Source organism: Mauremys reevesii, linkage group 22 (assembly GCF_016161935.1).
Source record: "Mauremys reevesii isolate NIE-2019 linkage group 22, ASM1616193v1, whole genome shotgun sequence".
In the NCBI taxonomy this organism is placed as follows: Eukaryota; Metazoa; Chordata; order Testudines; family Geoemydidae; genus Mauremys; species Mauremys reevesii.
Genome location: NC_052644.1, coordinates 22,957,830 through 22,978,013, shown reverse-complemented (window position 1 = coordinate 22,978,013; position 20,184 = coordinate 22,957,830). Strand labels below are relative to the sequence as shown.

The 20,184-nt window shown below is 67.6% G+C and overlaps 2 protein-coding genes across 2 annotated transcripts in view; one reads left to right on the top strand and one right to left on the bottom strand.

The window, feature by feature from the left end:
• NDUFB11 (NADH:ubiquinone oxidoreductase subunit B11) overlaps nucleotides 1–2,351 on the bottom strand; it is an 11,299-nt gene extending 8,948 nt beyond the window's left edge. The window contains exon 1 of the mRNA XM_039510558.1: nucleotides 2,055–2,351. Within this exon, the coding sequence (XP_039366492.1) occupies nucleotides 2,055–2,336 (282 nt within the window). The 5' untranslated portion in view covers nucleotides 2,337–2,351. The remainder of the gene's footprint in view (nucleotides 1–2,054) is intronic.
• RBM10 (RNA binding motif protein 10) lies at nucleotides 2,295–20,184 on the top strand. The gene is made up of 24 exons (XM_039510557.1): nucleotides 2,295–2,430; nucleotides 6,079–6,187; nucleotides 6,382–6,565; nucleotides 6,678–6,863; nucleotides 7,146–7,215; nucleotides 9,737–9,810; nucleotides 11,460–11,546; nucleotides 11,899–11,959; nucleotides 12,290–12,463; nucleotides 13,247–13,407; nucleotides 13,678–13,775; nucleotides 13,866–13,953; nucleotides 14,401–14,569; nucleotides 14,945–15,108; nucleotides 15,809–15,953; nucleotides 16,295–16,386; nucleotides 16,478–16,645; nucleotides 17,101–17,250; nucleotides 17,477–17,542; nucleotides 18,197–18,382; nucleotides 18,814–18,888; nucleotides 19,079–19,182; nucleotides 19,766–19,895; nucleotides 19,988–20,184. Exons 2-24 carry the CDS (start codon nucleotides 6,171–6,173, stop codon nucleotides 20,111–20,113), a joined length of 2,775 nt encoding a protein of 924 aa, XP_039366491.1. The 5' UTR covers nucleotides 2,295–2,430; nucleotides 6,079–6,170; the 3' UTR covers nucleotides 20,114–20,184.

Below are 20,184 nucleotides of genomic sequence, written 5' to 3'. Positions count from 1 at the left end.
AGGGAAGTGACTAAGGGAACGATGCAGCGTTCGGGCCCCCTGGATATCCTGACCTCACCCGCTAACCCCAATATTAAATCCCCCACTGTCAGCCCCATGGCACCCACAGGTGATCCCTACCGCCCCCCTCCCCAACCCACCTAGTCCTGTTCCTCCCCACCTGTACCCCAGGTCCACCCCACAGCTCCGTCCCCAGCCTGCCCCCCCCAGCCACCAGTGGCTCCCCAGATCCAGGGTATTTAGCTGGCTCCCTGCAGTGTCCTCGCACCTCACAGTCCTCGCCGCCGCCCCCCCCCCAAACCGTACAGACGGGAAACCGAGGCACAGACAGGCCAAGGAACAGGCCCGAGGTCGCACTAGGAGGCTGTTGCAAGCCAGAAACTGAATCATGGGGTCTCCCAGGCTAGAACCCAAACTATGCCCCCCCCCAAGATGCCACCTGCCCCACCCTCCCCACCCTCCAATGCTCTCCCCACCTGCCCCCATCAAATCCACTCCCGCCCCTCAGTTCCCCTGCCCCTGCCCCCATCTCCCTGCACAACCCCACCTCCCAGCGCACGGCCCCGCCCCCGCCCCTGCACAACCCCACCTCCCAGCGCACGGCCCCACCCCGCCCCCGCCCCTGCACAACCCCACCTCCCAGCGCACGGCCCCGCCCCCGCCCCCTGCACAACCCCACCTCCCAGCGCACGGCCCCGCCCCACCCCACCTCTGCACAACCCCACCTCCCAGCGCACGGCCGCCCCCCCCCCCCTGCACAACCCCACCTCCCAGCGCACGGCCCGCCCCGCCCCTGCACAACCCCACCTCCCAGCGCACGGCCCTGCCCCACCCCCACCTCCCAGCACGGCCCCGCCCCTGCCCCTGCACAACCCCACCTCCCAGCGCACGGCCCCGCCCCCACCCCCACCTCTGCACAACTCCCCCACCTGACCCAGCGCAGCGCCAGCACCATGTCCCCCTCGTCCTCCTCGTGCACAACCCCACCTCCCAGCGCACGGCCCCGCCCCTGCACAACCCCAGCCTCCCTGCACAACCCCACCTCCCAGCGCACGGCCCCGCCCCTGCGTGAGCCCCACCTCCCAGCGCACGGCCCCGCCCCCTGCGCACAACCCCACCTCCCAGCGCACGGCCCAGGACCCCAGCGCCCTGCACAACCCCACCTCCCAGCGCACGGCCGCTGGAAAGGAGGAAGTGGGCGTCCAAGGAGGAATCTCGCGCCCGCGGACTGTACCATAGCCCTCCGCCCCGCCCCCCGGACTGTACTAGAGCACTCCCACCGCCCCTCCTGGACTGTACCATAGCACTCCCCGCCCCCCGGACTGTACCATAGCATCCCCGCCCTCCTGGACTGTACCATAGCCCTCCGCCCCGCCCCCCGGACTGTACCATAGCACCCCCCGCCCCTCCTGGACTGTACCATAGCACTCCCCGCCCCCCGGACTGTACCATAGCACCCCCGCCCCTCCTGGACTGTACCATATTGCCCCACTTCTGGATCGAACCATATATTGCCCCCCAGGGCCCCGCCTCAGCACCTCTGGACTGTACCATATTCACTCCCTATACAGACCTCCCACAGCGCTACCATATTTCCCCTGGGCAATACTCGTCCCTCCCCCTCATGTTTTCCCAGGGCCCCTGCTCAGTGTCCGGCCCCACGCGTGGACGCGGAGTGGAGCCTGTCGCGTGTGGATGACGTATCCTGCAGCTGGGGCCCCTGAAGAAGGGGGTGCCCCACGATGACGTCACAACTGTGTCCAGTGACGTCATCGGGCTATATCGCTGCACGCCTTCACAGCTCGCTGCGTGATGACGTCACTACCCAACGTGCACTGATGACGCAACATACTTGTCACGTCGTGTCGTTATATGACATGGCAGTGATCCGTGAGGTCACTCTATTGGGTCATGACCTGGCTGGTCAATGATCCATTGGGAGGCGGGACCCGTGGGAGGCTGCACCAATCCCTTGCGAGAAGAGGCGGACCCTGTGACGCTTCCACCAATCATCAATGATCAGCGGAGGGCCTCGTGCACGCTCCACCATTCACCTGCCAGCAGAGGCGGCCCGGCTCCCGGTACAACCAATCCCCTGCCAGTGGAGGCGGGTCCTCAAGAGGTTCCGGGTGGTGCCAGGAGCGCGTGTGGGAGCGACTTGACGCGGCCCCACCTCCCCGGCGCGCGCGGAGCGGCAGGTTTCCCGTCCAATGGGATCGGGGCGCCCTGGCCAATGGGCGCGCGGCGTGGGGGGGGGGGAGCCGGCGCGCGGGGGGCGTGGCCACGTTCTCCGCCGCCGGGAGTTGGCAGGACTCGGCCGCTGGCGCCGCCGCCATCTTGCGTGTCGGGCGGGCGGCTGGTGCGCGCGCGCGAGGAGCGAGCAGGGTCTCCGGTCCGGCCCGGCCCGGCCAGCGGCCTCCCGCGGCCCAGGTCAGCGCCGCCTCGAGGGGGCCGGGGTGGGGCGCCGGGGCGTGGCCTGGCGAGCCTGTGGGGAGGGGCGCGTGGTCAGGGGCCCGGGAGAGGGGAGGAGCTTGGGGATGGGGCGTGGCCTGGCGAGCTGGCAGAGGGGAGGGGCGGGGCTGTGGTCTGGGGAGCCTGTGGGTGGGGAGGAGCCGGGGAGGGGTGGAGTGAGAGGGGGCTGAGTTGGGGCGGGGAGTCTGGGGAGAGTCTGGGAACGGGAGAGTCTGGGAACGGGGAGGGGTCCTGGGCTGGGGGCTGGGGGAGAGTCTGGGAACAGGGGAGGGGTCCTGGGCTGGGGGGGGCTGGGGGGAGAGTCTGGGAACGGGGAGGGGTCATGGGCTGGGGGTTGGGGGAGGAGCGAGGGGTCCTGGGGGGAGTCTCCAAGTGGGGGAAGGCAGCTGGTGGGTGAGGCCGGTGAGGGGAGGGAGGAGGAGGCGCGGGAGCACCCTGGTGGGGGCGGGGTGGCCAGACAGCTGGACTCTAGATAAAAATACCCCGGTCTGGTCAGCATAGGGCCAGCAGAGGGTGGAGTCTAGACTGTGGTTGGGGGCTCCCTCCCCCCATCATGCCAGGCGCTGGGAAGACCCTGGCCGGGTCCGGGCGTCCCCTGCCCTGCTGGGCTGTGGAGGCCCCGAGAGGGGAAGTTGGCTTGGCTGAGGTTATGCGGCAGGTCAGCGCAGAGCCGGGGTGCAGCCAGGCCTGGAGGGGGAGCAGAGACAGGTGCCTAGGAGAGGATGCTCCCTACACCATGTTCCCTCCCCGCCGGCTCCCCCATATCCTGTCTCGGCCAGGGGCCAGTACCAGATACTGCCGAGGAAAGGGGCAAGGAATTGTGACCGGATGCCCTGTCTCCTCCGAGCCCCCGTTTGCGAGAGGCCGGCTTGTGCAGGGGCCTTGCTTTGGGGTTTTGAAGCCTTGTTGTTAGAATTGCCCCACCCTTGATTTTTACCCTGTCTCAGTGTCACCTTGTGGCAGTGAGTTTCACAGGCTCAGCGTTTGTTTCCCTGCGGGTCCCCGGCCTGTTTGCTTCATCTACCCGGGACTCATCTATCGGCAGAAGGACCTGGTGTCATGGAGCCCCAGGATGGGTGCTACGCCCCAGCTTTTAGACAGTGGGCCGGTGCCCCCGGGGGTCTGTTTCAACCAGTCCAGACCCCTTCATTCCCCCCCAGGCTCTCACATGACGTGTCTCTAGCTTTGATCCATGAGCAACCTGTTAACCCGTCCACCCCCACTGGGTAGAGTGCAAAGTACGGAGAGAAACTGAGGCATGCATAAGCATTGGGAAACTACTGCAGAAAATTCCTGCGTTGTAACACCTGGTTTGGTGGGGTTTCTGTTGTCCTCTGCCCCATGCTGGCTCAGACCTGGGACGCGCTATCCTCTCCCGGCTGCTGCGAGGTTCAGCAGCTGAGCCCAGAGAGACGAGCGATCTGGAGTCCAGAGGTGCTCGCAGGCAGCCTCACCCAGAGCACAGCTGAGAGCCCCCTTTACGGGAGTATCCTGTCAGCGTGATCTCGGTGTTGCAGGCTTGGAGCCGAGGGGGAGAGAGATTCCCCATTTCCATCCGGCTTCATCCCTGGCAGCCTGCGCTCAGCCCCGGAAGGCGCGGCTCGTTTGGTAGGAGGTGCGGTGAGCCTGCAGAAATCCGTGCGGGGAATCGAACCGCAGAGTGCTTGGCGGGGTTCAGAGCCAGTTCTGCAGGCTCCTGCCCTCTCGGTATCGGTTGTGACCGCTTCACAGCCTCGGTGGAGGAGAGTTGATCTTGGATAGACAGGCGGGCTTTGTGTCTTGCGACAGAGGCCTCCCGCTGCGCTGTTGGATTGCTAGCAGGGTGCAGAGAGCCGGGTACCCGGGGCGGGGGCGTGCTGAGCGCGTGCTGAGCAGAGGGGCTGTGTGTATGTGCACTGGCCACGGCGTGGCCGTCATGCCTGGCCTTCTGGCGTTGCAGAGGGGCGTGGCCATGGTCTCAGGGCTCCTGCAATAGAAATAATCAGTAACGATGATTAGCACATGGAGAGACGAGCCCCTGCATGCGTTGCAGGGAGTTTGGGGCAAAGCAACCCAGGGGCCTGGAAGAATCAGTCTGCGTGGGGGGGATGCTCTGGGGTCACGGTGGAGCTTGGGTAGCACCCCCCTCCCTCGCAGTGAAGGCAGGATCTGTAGCCTGCAGTTCAGAGCTCGCTACTGTTACTTGCTGGGATGAACTAAATAAATGGCAGCCTGTGTTGTGTGGGGCAGCATGCTTGCAAAGCTGGCTGGCTCGGGGTGGGGTTGGGGGCGGAAATGGGACCTGGGGCCTTTCCCCTCTAGGGGGCACCAGCTCCCATCCAGCCCCAGGACAGTGGGACTGGCTGGCTGCTCCCCTTATGTTACCTGCTGTTAAGGGGAGAATTGTGTGTGTTACCCTGGGGATTGCACGCATCGTGCGCTCATTGGGTTTGGGAAGTCGGTCAGTTGACCACCTGTTGGAACACGATCTAATCTGGTTCGATAGTCCAGCGAGAAACTCGGGATGTAACTGGTGTCCTACCTCTTTGATTGCAGTCCCTGGATGGAGCCAGACTGAGGATGAATTTTTAGTGCTTCATTTTGGTGGTGGTGGTTGTTTAAAGTTAAAATTAATCCAGCCAGAGGCCTCTAGGAGCCTGGTCTGCAGGCCGTACCCGTGGGAATGGATCCCTGAAGGGTCTGGGCCTCGGAGTGGACAGGCAGCTGAACTGCTGTGAGAAATTAGCGCTTTGAAATACTTGCCTGGGATGTGACTGGTCAATTGCCTGATTAGTTTTGGACCAGTCCCCTGGATGGAGCCAGACTGAGGGATGAATTCTGAGCTCCTAAATCTCAGCGCTGGGGTGAACGTCTGTGCTGTGAGAGTTGTTCTCTCTCTCCTCTGGGGGAGCGGTTTGCTGTGGCTGGGCATTAATCCAGCCAGAGGCCTCTAGGAATACTTCCAGGAGCCTGGTCTGCAGGGGCACCGGCAGAGCTGGGGAATGGGCTGAAGGGTCTGCAGGCCGGAGTGAGGGGCACAGGCAGCTGAGACCCCAGGGCTGGGCGAGCAGGGGCTGCAGGCCGGGAGTGAGGGGCACCGGCAGGGCTGGGGGGAACCCCAGGGCTGGGCGAGCAGGGGCTGCAGGCCGGGAGTGAGGGGCACCGGCAGGGCTGGGGGGAACCCCAGGGCTGGGCGAGCAGGGGCTGCAGGCCAGGAAGTTCACCCAGAGCTGGGGATTTCTCAGCGCTGGGCGAGCAGGGACTGCAGGCTGGGAGTTGTTCTCTCTCTCCTCTGGGGGAGCGGTTTGCTGTGGCTGGGCGACATCCCTGGGCAGGGAACCTGGAGCTTCTGGGCTGGGCTAGGAGGGGGCTGCAGGCCGGGAGTGAGGGGCACCGGCAGGGCTGGGGGGAACCCCAGGGCTGGGCGAGCAGGGGCTGCAGGCCGGGAGTGAGGGGCACCGGCAGAGCTTGGGGGAACCCAGGGCTGGGCGAGCAGGGGCTGTGTCAGGATCCTCGTTGAGCCCCTGATGCTCTCTGTCTGGCACTACTCGGTTGATTTCATGGGTCTCGTTGCCCCTGCTCCGTGGATGGCCATGCTGAGGCCCCCTCTGCTCTCTCTGCCCTCAGGGCTCGTGGACACAGCCGGCGGCAGAGCTGTGTGGTGAGTGCCCACCAAAGAGCCCGGCCTGTTCCGAAGCACTGACCCGCTGCAGGAGGAAATGGAGTACGAACGGAGGTACCATCTCCCCACGCCAATGGGCCCATGCACCCCTGTACCGGGAGGGCTGGGGCTGCTGGGGGGGCGCTGTGCTGCGGGGCAGGGGGTGCTCTCCCCTAGCAGGCAGTGCTGGGCGCTAGAGGGGTGCTCCGCAGGCGGTGCTCTGCCCGGGCAGCCCGTGGGGCTGAACCTACACCCCTCGTTCTCCCCAGAGGTGGCCGTGGGGACCGGACGGGCCGATATGGCGCTGCTGACCGGTCCCAGGACGACGGCATGGATGGGCGGACCCAGCGAGACCACGACTACCGGGACATGGATTACCGGTCGTACCCCCGCGACTTCAGCAGCCACGAGGCCGCTAACGAGTACGACTCCTCCGAGGAGCAGAGCGCCGAGGTGGGCTCCGGCCCCGGGGGCCGTAGCCTTGTGGGGCTGGGTGGGCCTCTCTGTCAGAGGTGGGGACGGGACGCGAGCGCCGGGCTGCCCTGACCCCGTCCTCTCCCGCCAGGATTCCTACGAGGCCTCCTCGGGGTCAGAGACTCAACGCAAGCGGGACAGCCCCACCGAGCCCCTGGGCTACCCCGGCGACGGGGACTACCGCGATCAGGACTACCGGCCTGAGCCAGAGGAGGAGCAGAAGGCCAGCAGCATCGTCATGCTGAGGATGCTGCCCCAGTCTGCCTCCGAGAATGACGTAGGTTTGGGTGTGGGGGGCTGGGAACCAGAACACCTGGGTTCTGTCCCCAGCTCGGGGAGGGGAGTGGGGTCTAGTGCTTGGGAGGGGTGCAGGGAGCCAGAACTCCTGGGTTCTTTTCCCTGGCTCTGGGAGGAGAGTGGGGTCTAGTGGCTGTGGGGAGGGAGGGTGCTGGGAGCCGCAGGATGTCACATGAGTGGCGCCTTCTCCCTCAGTTTCCCCTTGTCTGTACCCTGGAGGGGGACGGTGCTGACCGTGCCCCTTCCGTGTGCTCCCCCCCAGATCCGGGCCCAGCTGCAGGCGCACGGGATCCAGCCCCGCGAGGTGCGGCTGATGCGGAACAAAGCCTCAGGTGAGCACCTGTTCCCAGTTCTGCCTCCTGCCCCCCGGTCCCGGCTGGGAGCCCGCGGCGGTTCCCCCTGCGGCGCGCGCGCTCGGTGTGTCTCTTGCTGGCAGAAACCGCCCAGGCCCTGGTGCTTCCCAACCCACACCAGGCTTTTGGCTGGTACCTGCCCGCGGGTCCGTGCAGAGCAGGGCCGGTTCGGTCCGTCTGCAGGCGGATCCCGCCCTCGCTGCTCTCTCTCCCTGTCCTCGGGGAGCGCGGCGGACTCCTCGGCCGGGCGCGTGCCCCTCCCGCCCTCTCCTTGCTGGGCGTGAACCCTGGCCGGGTCGGAGCCGTGCTAGAGGCCGCGGCTGGGTTCTGCTGCCGCTCACTTTGCTCCCAGAGCGAGCCGGCGCTAGGGGACGCCGGCACTGGGCCAGCCCTTCTGGGGAGCACGTGGCCAGGATGGGCTGGGCTGAACAGGTGAGTTGGCTGTTGTCTCGAAGGTATTTCCTTGGTGTGTGTCGCACACTCACTCTCGCACACGCGCACACACACACACACACAGAGCCAGTGTTCTCGCTCCTTCCAAAGCAGGGTGTGTAGATATTTATATTTTTAAATCTGCATTAGCCCTGTGTTGTGCCAGGCCTCACGGGGACGCTGTGGAGCGGAGCCCAACTTTCACCCCCACCCCCCCCATTTCAAGGAACAGCCCCCTGCGGAGATGTTTCCCAGCATGCACTGGCCCATTGCTTGGAGCACTGCATCCTGGGATCTGGAGCCTCCTCGCTCGGTTCTTCTCTGGGGGTTTGTCTCACGTAGCTCAGCAGAGGTGGGGGGGACGGGGGGCAGGAACCGCTGATTGCCCCACTGGAGTCCTTGCCCCAGCAGGCAGCTGCGTGGCACAGCTGGGGCTAGCTTGGGACCCCTCAGCCAGGCCGAGCTAAAGGCAAAGGGGATCTGTGCGACGGGGCAGAGAGACCTGGATGGGAGCAGGGAGCTGGGCAGGGGGTGCTCTCCCCTGGCAGACACTGCGGGGTGCTGCGCTGTAGGGCGGGGGGGCCTCGCAGGGGGGCGCCCTGCTATGGGGCAGGAAGCTCTGCAGGGGGTGCTCTGCCCTGGGAGACAGGGCCGGGCAATGGGGGGGCGCTGCACTGTAGGGTGGGTGGCCTTGGCAGGGTGTGCTCACTCTGCCAGTCAGGGCCGGGCACTGTGGGGCGCCCTGCTATGGGGCAGGAAGCTCTGCCCTGGCAGTCAGGGCCGGGTGCTGGGGGGTGCACTGCTATGGGGCAGGAAGCTCTGCCCTGGCAGTCAGGGCCAGGTGCTGGGGGGTGCACTGCTGTGGGGCAGGAAGCTCTGCCCTGGCAGTCAGGGCCAGGTGCTGGGGGGTGCACTGCTATGGGGCAGGAAGCTCTGCCCTGACAGTCAGGGCCAGGTGCTGTGGGGCGCCCTGCTGTGGGGCAGGAAGCTCTGCCCTGGCAGTCAGGGCCGGGTGCTGGGGGGTGCACTGCTATGGGGCAGGAAGCTCTGCCCTGGCAGTCAGGGGCGGGTGCTGGGGGGTGCACTGCTATGGGGCAGGAAGCTCTGCCCTGGCAGTCAGGGCCAGGTGCTGGGGCGTGCGCTGCTAGGGGGCAGGAAGCTCTGCCCTGACAGTCAGGGCCTGGTGCTGGGGGGTGCACTGCTATGGGGCAGGAAGCTCTGCCCTGGCAGTCAGGGCCAGGTGCTGGGGGGTGCGCTGCTATGGGGCAGGAAGCTCTGCCCTGGCAGTCAGGGCCAGGTGCTGGGGGGTGCGCTGCTATGGGGCAGGAAGCTCTGCCCTGGCAGTCAGGGCCAGGTGCTGGGGAGTGCGCTGCTATGGGGCAGGAAGCTCTGCCCTGGCAGTCAGGGGCGGGTGCTGGGGGGTGCGCTGCTATGGGGCAGGAAGCTCTGCCCTGGCAGTCAGGGGCGGGTGCTGGGGGGTGCACTGCTATGGGGCAGGAAGCTCTGCCCTGGAAGTCAGGGCTGGGCACTGAGGGGCGCTGCTATGGGGCAGGAAGCTCTGCCTGGCAGTCAGGGCCGGGTGCTGCTATAGGGCGGGGGGGGGGCTTTGCAGGGGGTGCTCTGCCCTGGCACCAGTACCCCAGCGTGACACTAGGAGTGCGGTGCTACGGGGAGCCTGTGAGCAGAGCTGGGTCCTAGGGCCCTGAGCGGCGGGGTGGGGGGGCTGGAGCCCCTTCTCCCTATGGGAGAGTGATGCTCTGGGGAGGCCGCATGGGCAAGTAGAGAGGGAGCTGGTCTGGCAGCCAGGACTCCTGGGCTCTGGGAGGGGGCTGGGACCTAGTGGTTAGAGGTCGGGGGCTGGGAGCCAGGACTCCGGGGCTGTGTTGTGTCACCAGCCCCTCTGCTGCGTGGCTGGTGCTGCCCCTGCCCTTGCCCCCACCCCGTGTCCAGGCAGGGTGCCCCCTCCGCGCCCCCGGCCCCGCCCCAGGGGGTGCAGCGAGAGGGTGCGTGATGTTGGCTGGATCTGTTGACTAACACACTGCGTCTGTATCTGAATGCTGTCCTCCAGGTCAGAGCCGCGGCTTCGCCTTCGTCGAGTTTAATCACTTGCAGGACGCTACCCGATGGATGGAAGCCAATCAGGTTGCTTTGCCGCACTTGACCCCCACAAGTACTGCTCCTGTTACCGCCCGACCCACATGCCTGGGCCTGCTCCGGCCCCCCAGGGAGAGCGTCACCCCCCACCCCCTTAGGGACTTGCTAGGGCTTAGAGCCAGGACTCCTGGGTTCTCTCCCCAGCTCTGGGTGGGGAGCGGGGTCTAGTGGTTAGAGCAGGGGGCTGGGAGCCAGGACTCCTGGGTTCTCTCCTCAGCTCTGGGTGGGGAGCGGGGTCTAGTGGTTAGAGCAGGGGGCTGGGAGCCAGGACTCCTGGGTTCTCTCCCTGGCTCTGGGAGGGCAGTGGGGTCTAGTGGCTAGAGCAGGGGGGACTGAGAGCCAGGACTCCTGGGTTCTCTTCCCAGCCCTGGGAGGGAGCGTGCTTAGAACATGGGGACCAGGAGCCAGGACCCCTGGGTTCTCTCTGTGTCTCTGACAAGTGTGTTCTGATGGGCGGCTGGGAATGAGGACGCATGTGTTCTGTGCCTGGCTCCGGGCGGGGAGTGGGGGCTGGTGGTTAGAGCAGGGGGGGCTGGCAGCCGGGACTCCTAGGTTCTCTCCGTGGCTCCACAGCGGGAGTGTTGTCTAGTGCTTAGAGCAGCAACAGTGGGTGCCAGGACTCCTGGGTTCTTTGGCCCGCTCTGGGCGGCAGTGTGGCGGAGCGCATGGCAGAAGAGGATGTTGAGAGATGGCACCAGCCCCTTTTCGTGCCGCAGGGCCCTGACACTGGCACCTGGCCCCCCCTCCCGCCCTCCAGTGGGTCACTCCATCCCCAGCCCCCCACAGGGGGGCCAGGCTGCGAGCTTTCCCGCGGCAGTGCCAGCGCCAGGAGCTAGGGCAGGGAGGGCGCCCGGCGTCAGCCTTTCTTAAGTCTGTGTCCACCGGACCCGGAGGAGGCCCCTGGGCAGAAGAGCGAACGCCTGTCAGACCAGCCTCCAGGCCCCCATATCCCTGAGATCTTGGTCTCCCCGGCCAGCTGGCGGCTTGGAATTGGCTTTGACAACGCCCCTCGACCCGCGCGGCTCCGTTCCTCTCCTAGCCGGGCCGAGCGCGTGGCGGGCGTCCCCAGTGGGAGCCGCCATGCGTGGCCGAGAGGCTGGGCTTCGCGGGGGAGGGCAGCGGGGCGCTGCGCAGGAGAGGGTCGAGGCGGCGCGGCGAGAGGGCGTCGGATCAGGCCCCGGCAGGGCCGTAGGCAGAGCAGCTAGGCCGAGGTGTCGGGAGGTGGGGGCGGGCGGGGGCCATGCCGAGGTGGTGGCCCAGAGGTCGCCGGAGGAGCCGCTGGCTAGCAGGGCATGCAGCGGTGGTTCCCAGCGGTGCGTCTTGGATCATGGCTGCTCTCTCTTTCTCTCTCTCTCTCTCTCTCTTTCTCTCTCTCATCCGCTCCCTCCATCCTAGCAGCCGTTGGTAGCTCGGAGCCGGCCGTGCCGGCAGCCCCAAACGCTGGGCCGGCACAGGTTAGCTTTGTGGTAGCCACGTAGCCGAGACCCAAACCTCTCCGGGCCTGCGGCCCCTCCCTCCCTCCCTCCCTCATCCGTTCAGCAGAAGGGTTTAAATCTCTCTCTCTCTCTCTGCTGAGGCAGTGACGGGTGCCCCCCCGCCACCCGCCGGCTCTCACCGCTGTGTCTTTCCCCCGGCAGCACTCCCTCAGCATCCTGGGCCAGAAAGTCTCCATGCACTACAGCGACCCCAAGCCCAAGATCAATGAGGACTGGCTCTGCAGCAAGGTACAGGAGGGGGGCTGTGATCTGGGGGCGATGGCCACTGAGCTAAGGGGCGCCGTGCTGCGGGACAGGGGGCTGGACAGGGAGCGCTCTCCCCTGGCAGTCAGGGCTGGGCACTGGGGGGCGCTGTGCTGCGGGACGGGGGGCTGGGCAGGGGGCGCTCTCCCCGGGCACTGGGGGATGCCGTGCTGCGGGGAGCGGGACGGGGGGCTGGGCAGGGGGCGCTCTCCCCTGGCAGTCAGGGCTGGGTGCTGTGCTGCGGGGAGCGGGGCGGGGGACTCGGCAGGGGGCAGTCAGAGCCGAGCGTGGCAGGGGGTGCTCTCCATTAAGAGTCTCTCGTTAATTCCATTTTCAGTGTGGAGTGCAGAATTTCAAACGAAGGGAGAAATGCTTTAAATGTGGCGTTCCCAAATCAGGTGAGCTAGAAACAGCCCTCGTCAGACCCTGCAGCGGGGAGTCCCATAGGTTAATGCCCTGGCTGAGCTATCCCCCCCCCCATCAGACCCTGCAGCGGGGAGTCTCGCAGGTTAACGCCCTGGCTGAGCTTTTCCCCACACCCCCCCCATCAGACCCTGCAGCGGGGAGTCCCATAGGTTAATGCTCTGGCTGAGCTATTCCCCCCACCATCAGACCCTGCAGCTGGGAGTCTCGCAGGTTAACGCCCTGGCTGAGCTATTCCCCCCCCCCCCATCAGACCCTGCAGCGGGGAGTCCTGCAGGTTAATACATGCTTTCTGCCCCACCCAGAGGCTGAGCAGAAGCTGCCCCCAGGGAGTCGGCTAGACCAGCTGGTGGCGCTGTCAGGCCGGGAGCTGAGTCAGGGCCTCCTGCCCCTGCCACAGCCCTACCAGGCCTCGGTGCTGTCAGCAACCCAGCCCCTGGCCCAGGCGTCAGAGCCCTGCGCTGAGAACGCCAACGACAGTGAGTGGGGTGTGGGCTGTGGGGGGCAGGGAGAATGGGGGGTGAGTCGTGGCGGGCGGGGAATGGGGCGGGCCATGGGGGCAGGGGCCTGGCTGTGGGGGGCAGGGAGAATGGGGGATGGGTCGTGGGAGCAGGGGCGGGGAATAGGGGTGGGTTGTGGAGGGCAGGGGCCTGGCTGTGGGGACAGGGAGAATGGGGTGGGTTGTGGGAGCAGGTGGCTGGCTGTGGGGGCAGGGGAATGGGGTGGGTTGTGGGGAGCAGGTGGCTGGCTGTGGGGGCAGGGGAATGGGGGTGGGTTGTGGGGCAGGGGAATGGGAGGTGGGTTGTGGGGAGCAGGCGGCTGGCTGTGGGGACAGGGAGAATGGGGATGGGTTGTGGGGCAGGTGGCTGGCTGTGGGGGCAGGGGAATGGGGTGGGTCGTGGGGGCAGGGGAATGGGGTGGGTTGTGGGAGCAGGGGCTGGCTGTGGGGCAGGGAAAATGGGGGGCCATGGGGGCAGGGCTGCGGGGAGCGGGTGTCAGGGTAGGAGTGGTGGGGGGGCAGTGGGACTGGTGCCCAGGTGAGGGGGTGGGGTGGATGGAGGGTACCTGGGAGGAATTGTTCGGGACTGGCAGTGGGTTGGCCCCAAGGGGGTGGAGCCTAACATTGGGGTGGACTCTAAGGGGGCGGGACCTGGCTGCTGCCGGTGGGTGGGGCCAGGCTGTTGAGGGGGGACGGGGCCTGTTGGGCAGGGGTTGGGGGGTGGCTCCAGTCCCTCCTCACGCTGTGCCCCCCCCCCGCCCAGCTATCATCCTGCGGAACCTGAACCCGCACAGCACCATGGAGTCGATCCTGGCGGCGCTGGCCCCCTACGCCGTGCTCTCCGCCTCCAACGTCCGCGTCATCAAAGACAAGCAGACCCAGCTCAACCGCGGCTTCGCCTTCATCCAGCTGGCCACCATCGTGGTGAGCCACCGGGGCCATCCCGGCGCTGGGGGGGCTGGGGGCCAGGACTCCTGGGTTCCCTCCCGGCGCTGGGAGTGGGGCTGGGGGCCAGGACTCCTGGGTTCTCTCCCTGGCTCTGGGAGGGGTGTGGGGGCTGGTGGTTAGAGCAGGGCGCTGGGGGCCAGGACTCCTGGGTTCTCTCCCTGGCTCTGGGAGGGGAGGGCGGTGAGGCTGGGTGGGTGGAGAGGCCTGTGGGGGTCTGGGCCCATCTCACCCCATCTGTCCCCCCAGGAGGCAGCCCAGCTGCTGCAGATCCTGCAGGCCCTGCACCCCCCGCTGCACATTGACGGCAAGACCATCAACGTGGAGTTTGCCAAGGGCTCCAAGCGGTGAGTGCAGGGGAGGGAGGGGTGGGGGGGCCCCCACCCCACCCTACCCCACCCCACACACTGACAGCTCCCGTGCCCCACCCCCCACAGGGACATGGGCTCCTCCGACAGTAACCGGATCAGCGCCGCCTCTGTCGCCAGCACTGCTATCGCTGCAGCCCAGTGGGCCATCTCCCAGGTAACCCCGCTGCAGGAGTGTGGGTGGGGGGCATTAATCCCCGGGATTCCCTACTGCAGTGGCATTGGGGGGGTGTTAATCCCCGGGACTCCCTGCTGCAGGGGTGTGGGTGGGGGGCATTAATCCCCGGGACTCCCTGCTGCAGTGGCATAGGGGGGCATTAATCCCCGGGATTCCCTGCTGCAGGGCCATGGGGGGCGTTAACCCCCGGGATTCCCTGCCATGAGGGTGGGGCGTGGCACCGTTAATCCCTGGGACTCCCTACTGCAGGAGTGTTGGGGGGGACCCTGGTCGTCCCTGCTGCAGCAGCGCTATGTGGCTCCAGGCTGGATGGGGCTGGCTGGTGGCAGGCCCCCACACCTGGCACCGGGTCCCTGCCCCCACGGCAGCCAAGGGGTGGGGGCTGGTGGTACCCTCTGCCACCCTCACCCTGCCCTCTGCCCCCAGGCATCACAGGGCAGCGAGGGGGCCTGGGCGGCCTCCGAGGAGCAGCCGGCCGACTACGCCTACTACCAGCAGGAGGAGGCCTACGGCGCAGAGCCGGCCCTCTACTCCCACACCTACCTGAAGGGCTCCCCGGCCCAGCCCGGCGCCAACGGGGAGGCCGCAGCCACAGGTGAGAGCAGGCGCGGGGCATGGGGCCGGCCCCTCGCGCCACCTTCCCACCGCCTGGGGGCCGGGACGGGGCAGGGGTTGGATCCCCTGTTGTCGTCAGGTTGGCTTGTGGCAGCCTCTTACCCCCACCATGGGGCTCTGTGGGGTTCTCCCCTCTCCCGCCTGCTTCACTCAGAAGCATTAGAGTGTCTTGGGATCCTGAGCTGGGGAGAGAACCCAGGAGTCCTGGCTCCCAGCCCCCACCCCCCCGCTCTAACCACTAGCCCCCACTGCCCTCTTGGAGCTGAGGAGACAACCCAGGAGTCCTGCATGGCTCCAGCCTGGGCTGTGGGTCTCTGGGGGCCTCCTCTCACCCCATTCTCCCCTGCCCTGGCAGTGGCAGAGCCGTCCCTGGAGCCTGGCGTGCCGGGCATCGACTCGCTGCCCGTCCTGCAGAGCTTCCCCCACGCCGCCCAGACCACCGCCGTGCCCGTTGTGTACCAGCCGCCTGGCGGGGCCGAGACGGCGGGCACCACCCAGGGCACCGCCGCCACTGCCCAGGTAGGGCTGTCGGCCTGGCCTCGGGGCGGGGGTCTGGCCTCCCTGCTTGGGGGCTGCCCGGGGCTGTGGGGGGCGGGGGGTCTCTCCTCCCTGCTCTGGGGCTGCCCGGGGCTGTGTGTATGGGCGGGGGGTCTCGCCTCCCTGCTCGGGGGCTGCCCGGGGCTGTCTGTGAGGGGGGGTCTCTCCTCCCTGCTCGGGGGCTGCCCGGGGCTCTGGGTGTGTGTGTGAGGGGGGGTCTCTCCTCCCTGCTCGGGGCTGTGGGGCGGGGTCTCGCCTCCTGCTCGGGGCTGCCCGGGGCTGTGTGTATGGGCGGGGGGTCTCACCTCCCTGCTCGGGGGCCGCCCGGGGCTCTGGGTGTGTGTGAGGGGGGGTCTCGCCTCCCTGCTCGGGGGCTGCCCGGGGCTGTGTGTCTGGGGGGGGGGTCTCGCCTCCCTGCGCGGGGGCCGCCCGGGGCTCTGGGTGTGTGTGTGAGGGGGGGTCTCGCCTCCCTGCTCGGGGGCCGCCCAGGACTCTGGGTGTGTGTGTGAGGGGGGGTCTCGCCTCCCTGCTCGGGGGCTGCCCGGGGCTGTGTGTATGGGGGGGCGGGTCTCGCCTCCCTGCTCGGGGGCCGCCCGGGGCTGTGTATGGGGGGGTCTCTCCTCCCTGCTCTGGGTTGGGGGGCTCTCCCGGCGGTCTCCCCACTGCTGCTGTCCTGCCGCAGAGCCAGCCCTACACCATTGTGTCCCCGGCCGTGCTGAAGCCAGAGACGCCGAGCCCGGCCCAGCCGAGCAGCGCCGCCCTCCCCGCCTCCATCACCGGCCTGCCCCTGCCCACCCCCACGCCGCAGGAGCCCTACGGCCAGTACCGTGAGTGGGGGCTCGGGGGCGGGGCCTTGGTGGGGCTCCGTGGGTCTGTGCTGTATTGGGGGGTTGGAGGGCTGTGCTTCATGTGGGGTGATGTGGGGGCTCCGGGGGTGTGCGCGCCACATTGGGGGGCTGTGGGGGATTCTTGGTGGGGGTTGGAGGGACGTGTTTTGCGGGGGATGATGTGGGGGGGGCGCCACATTGGGAGAGGGTTGGAGGGCTGTGGTGTGTGGGGGATGTGGGGGGCTGTCGGGGAAGACATGCTATGTCGGGAGGGGTGTTGGGGGGCTGAGATGTCGGCCCTCTCGGCCCCCCCGGCTGAGCCCCGCTCTGCCCCCCCCCAGCCGTCCCAGACGTGTCCACCTACCAGTACGACGAAACCTCCGGCTATTACTACGACCCGCTGACCGGTCTCTATTACGACCCCAACTCCCAGGTGAGCTGGCGTGAGGGGGGTGTAGCCTGAGGGGGGGGGGGGGACACAGCCTGCAGCACCTGACGCCCCCCCTGTCTCTCCGGCCCCACAGTACTACTACAACGCACAGAGCCAGCAGTACCTGTACTGGGACGGCGAGCGCAGGACCTACGTGCCAGCCTCCGACCAGGGCGCTGACGCCCACAAGGATGGCTCTGGGGGCAGCGGCAAGGAGGGCAAGGAGAAGAAGGAGAAACACAAGACCAAAACAGCTCAGCAGGTGGGTGCTGCCTGCCCTCTGGGAGCACTCTGCAGGAGTGTTGGGGGGGACCCTGGTCGTCCCTGCTGCGGCAGCGCTATGTGGTTCCCGCGCTGCCTCTCCCCACCCGCTGAAAGCAGAGGTTCTCCCCACCCCAGAGGGAGCTGCATGATCCCCTTTTCCATCCAGCCTGTTAAGCAGTTTGGCTGTAGATGCAGAAGAGGTGTTGCCAGCCCAGCCTTCGCTGGCATGATGCAGCCAGCTCTGGGGCGGGGCAGCTGCGGAACAGCTGCATATAACACCAAATGGGGATCCCTCATATGGTGCTGAGATGCAGCCAGCTCTGGGGCGGGGCAGCTGGGGACCAGCATCAGAAGCTTGGGACAGAAAGCGAAGGGGAATCCTGCAGCCTGTCTACGAGCTCTCCCCCCCGCAATGGGGTCAGTGCCCCACTGACGGCCCCCTGCCCCCCGCAGATCGCCAAGGACATGGAGCGCTGGGCCCGCAGCCTCAACAAACAAAAGGAGAACTTCAAGAACAGCTTCCAGCCGATCAGCTCGCTGCGGGAGGACGAGCGGCGCGAGTCGGCCACGGCCGACGCCGGCTACGCCATCCTGGAGAAGAAGGTACTGCCGGGGCGGGGGGGAACCCCAGAGCCCTTCCCACCCCCCCACGCCCTCTGCCGCCGTGGAGCTGAGCTGCCCGACCCTGGCTCTAGGCCCTTGCTCCCCAACCCCGCCCTGCCCCTGACCCCCCCCCTCCCCCGCAGCATGGGGTCCAATGGGCGAGCTGGGTGTGGGGCGAACCCGCCAGGGCCCCTGGCTGAGCTCAACCGCTGTGCTTCTCCCCTAGGGGGCGCTGGCCGAGAGGCAGCACACGCCCCTGGACCTGTCCAAGCTGGCCAGTGATGACAGGCTGGTAAGTGCCCTGTGCTGCAGGATGCCTGGCTCCCCCGCCGGCTCTGGGAGGGAGCGGGGGCTAGTGGTTAGAGCAGGGGGGCTGGGAGCCAGGACTCCTGGGTTCTCTCCCCGGCTCTGGGAGGGGAGTGGGGGCTGGTGGTTAGAGCAGGGGGGCTGGGAGCCAGGACTCCTGGGTTCTCTCCCTGGCTCTGGGAGGGGAGTGGGGGCTGGTGGTTAGAGCAGGGGGGGCTGGGAGCCAGGACTCCTGGGTTCTCTCCCTGGCTCTGGGAGGGGAGTGGGGGCTGGTGGTTAGAGCAGGGGGGGCTGGGAGCCAGGACTCCTGGGTTCTCTCCCCGGCGCTGGGAGGGGAGTGGGGGCTGGTGGTTAGAACAGGGGCAGCTGGGAGCCAGGACTCCTGGGTTCTCTCCTGACTCAGGCAGGGGAGTGGGGGCTAGTGGTTAGAGGGGGGGGGATGGCTGGGAGCCAGGACTCCTGGGTTCTCTCCTGGCCTGGTGGGGGGAGAGGAGGGGCTGGGAGCCAGGACTCCTGGGTTCTCTCCTGGCCTGGTGGGGGGAGAGGAGGGGCTGGGAGCCAGGACTCCTGGGTTCTCTCCTGGCTCGGTGGGGGCGTGGCGTGTAGTGGTGAGGGGCCCCATGGCGCTGTCTCCCCGCAGAGCCCGCCGCGGGGGCTGGTGGCTGCGTACAGCGGGGAGAGCGACAGCGAGGAGGAGCCAGAGCGGGCGTCCGACCGGGAAGAGAAGCTCACGGACTGGCACAAACTGGCCTGTCTGCTCTGCCGCCGGCAGTTCCCCAGTAAGGAGGCGCTGATCCGCCACCAGCAGCTCTCCGGGCTGCACAAGGTGTGTGTGGGGGGGGCCACAGGGCCTGTCTCCTCCAGGGACAGGCAGGGACTGGCTGGCTCAGGGGGGCAGGGACTGGGGCAGGGGCCTGTCCCTCCAGGGGGCGCCGGCTCCCATCAGCCCCAGGGCAGGGACTGGCTGGCTCAGGGGGGTGGGGAATGGGGCCTGGGGCCTGTCCCCTCCAGGGGGCGCCGGCTCCCATTGGCCCCAGGGCAGGGACTGGATGGCTCGGGGGGCAGGGAATGGGGCATGGCCTGTCCCCTCCAGGGGGCGCTGGCTCCCATCAGCCCCAGGGCAGGGACTGGCTGGCTTGTGGGGGGAGGAATGGGGCCTGGGGCCTGTCCCCTCCAGGGGGTGCTAGCCCCAATTCAGCTCCCCCCCCCAGGGGGGGCGACGGGGGTTTCCCTACCTACCTTCTCCTTTCACTGCAGCAAAACCTGGAGATTCACCGCCGCGCCCACCTGTCTGAGCAGGAGCTGGAGGCGCTGGAGAAGAACGACATGGAGGTGGGCAGGGGGCCGGTGTGGCGGGGTACAGCGGGGGGTGGATGGGATGATGGGGGGGCCATGCTGCACCAGGACAGTGGGGAAGGAGGAATGCAGGGGGCTGGGGGTCGCTGACTCCAGGGATGGGTGGGGGCCTGGTGCGGCTGGGGGCGGGGGCTGGCCTTGGCTCTAACGGGCTCCTCCCCAGCAGATGAAGTACCGGGACCGCGCGGCAGAGCGCAGGGAGAAGTACGGTGTCCCCGAGCCCCCGGAGCCCAAGAAGAGGAAGTACTCAGCTGTCATGCCTGCCACTGTGTAAGCCCCGCCCCTGCCATGCTGCCCCACCCACTCAGGGTGGAGCTCTGCCCTCCAGGAGCTCCCCTCCCCAGAGGTGGCAGCATCTGAGTGCTGATCAAACTGTCCCCGTGCAGCGTTGTGTGTGGCTGTTCCCAGCTGCCCCGCCCCAGAGGCGGCTGCATCGCAGCAGTGGGTGAGGGGCATTGTATGTGGCTGTTCCCGGCTGCCCCGTCCCAGAGGCGGCTGCATCGCAGCAGTGGGTGAGGGGCGTTGTGTGTGGCTGTTCCCGGCTGCCCCGCCCCAGAGGCGGCTGCATCGCAGCAGTGGGTGAGGGGCGTTGTGTGTGGCTGTTCCCGGCTGCCCCGCCCCAGAGGCGGCTGCATCGCAGCAGTGGGTGAGGGGCGTTGTGTGCGGCTGTTCCTGGCTGCCCTGCAGCAGTGGGCGAGTTGTGTTGTGTGGGGCTGTTCCCGGCTGCCCTGCCCCAGAGGCGGCTGCATCGCAGCAGTGGGCGAGGACTGTTGTGTGTGGCTGTTCCCGGCTGCCCCGCCCCAGAGGTGGCCGCGTCCCCATCTCGCCCATTGACCCTTTGCTCTCCCCGCAGAGACTTTGAGCAGCCGACGCGGGACGGGCTGGGCAGCGATAACATTGGGAGCCGCATGCTGCAGGCCATGGGCTGGAAGGAGGGCAGCGGGCTGGGCCGCAAGAAGCAAGGCATCGTCACCCCCATTGAGGTACCGGGGGCAGGGAGAGCGGGGAGCCCCGTGGCCCCTGGGGTGGTTCCGAGGGGCAGGGCCCTGATCTCACCAGGTCTCCCCCTCCCCAGGCGCAGACCCGAGTGCGCGGCTCCGGCCTGGGGGCCCGTGGCAGCTCCTACGGGGTCTCGGCGGCCGAGTCGTACCGCGAGACGCTGCACAAGACCATGCTGACCCGCTTCAACGAGGCTGAGTGAGGCCCCGCCCCGGAGACTCCCCCTGCAGGGGGGACCATGAACTTTTTTTTAATTAAAGGAGAAAAATGACA

What these genes read in the sequence shown, in the direction of transcription:
- RBM10 (XM_039510557.1), top strand. An exon ending in CCCAGTGGGCCATCTCCCAG is followed by an intron (nt 13,954 to 14,400) that starts GTAACCCCGCTG and finishes CTCTGCCCCCAG; the next exon opens with GCATCACAGGGCAGCGAGGG. An exon ending in TGGAGAAGAACGACATGGAG is followed by an intron (nt 18,889 to 19,078) that starts GTGGGCAGGGGG and finishes CCTCCCCAGCAG; the next exon opens with ATGAAGTACCGGGACCGCGC.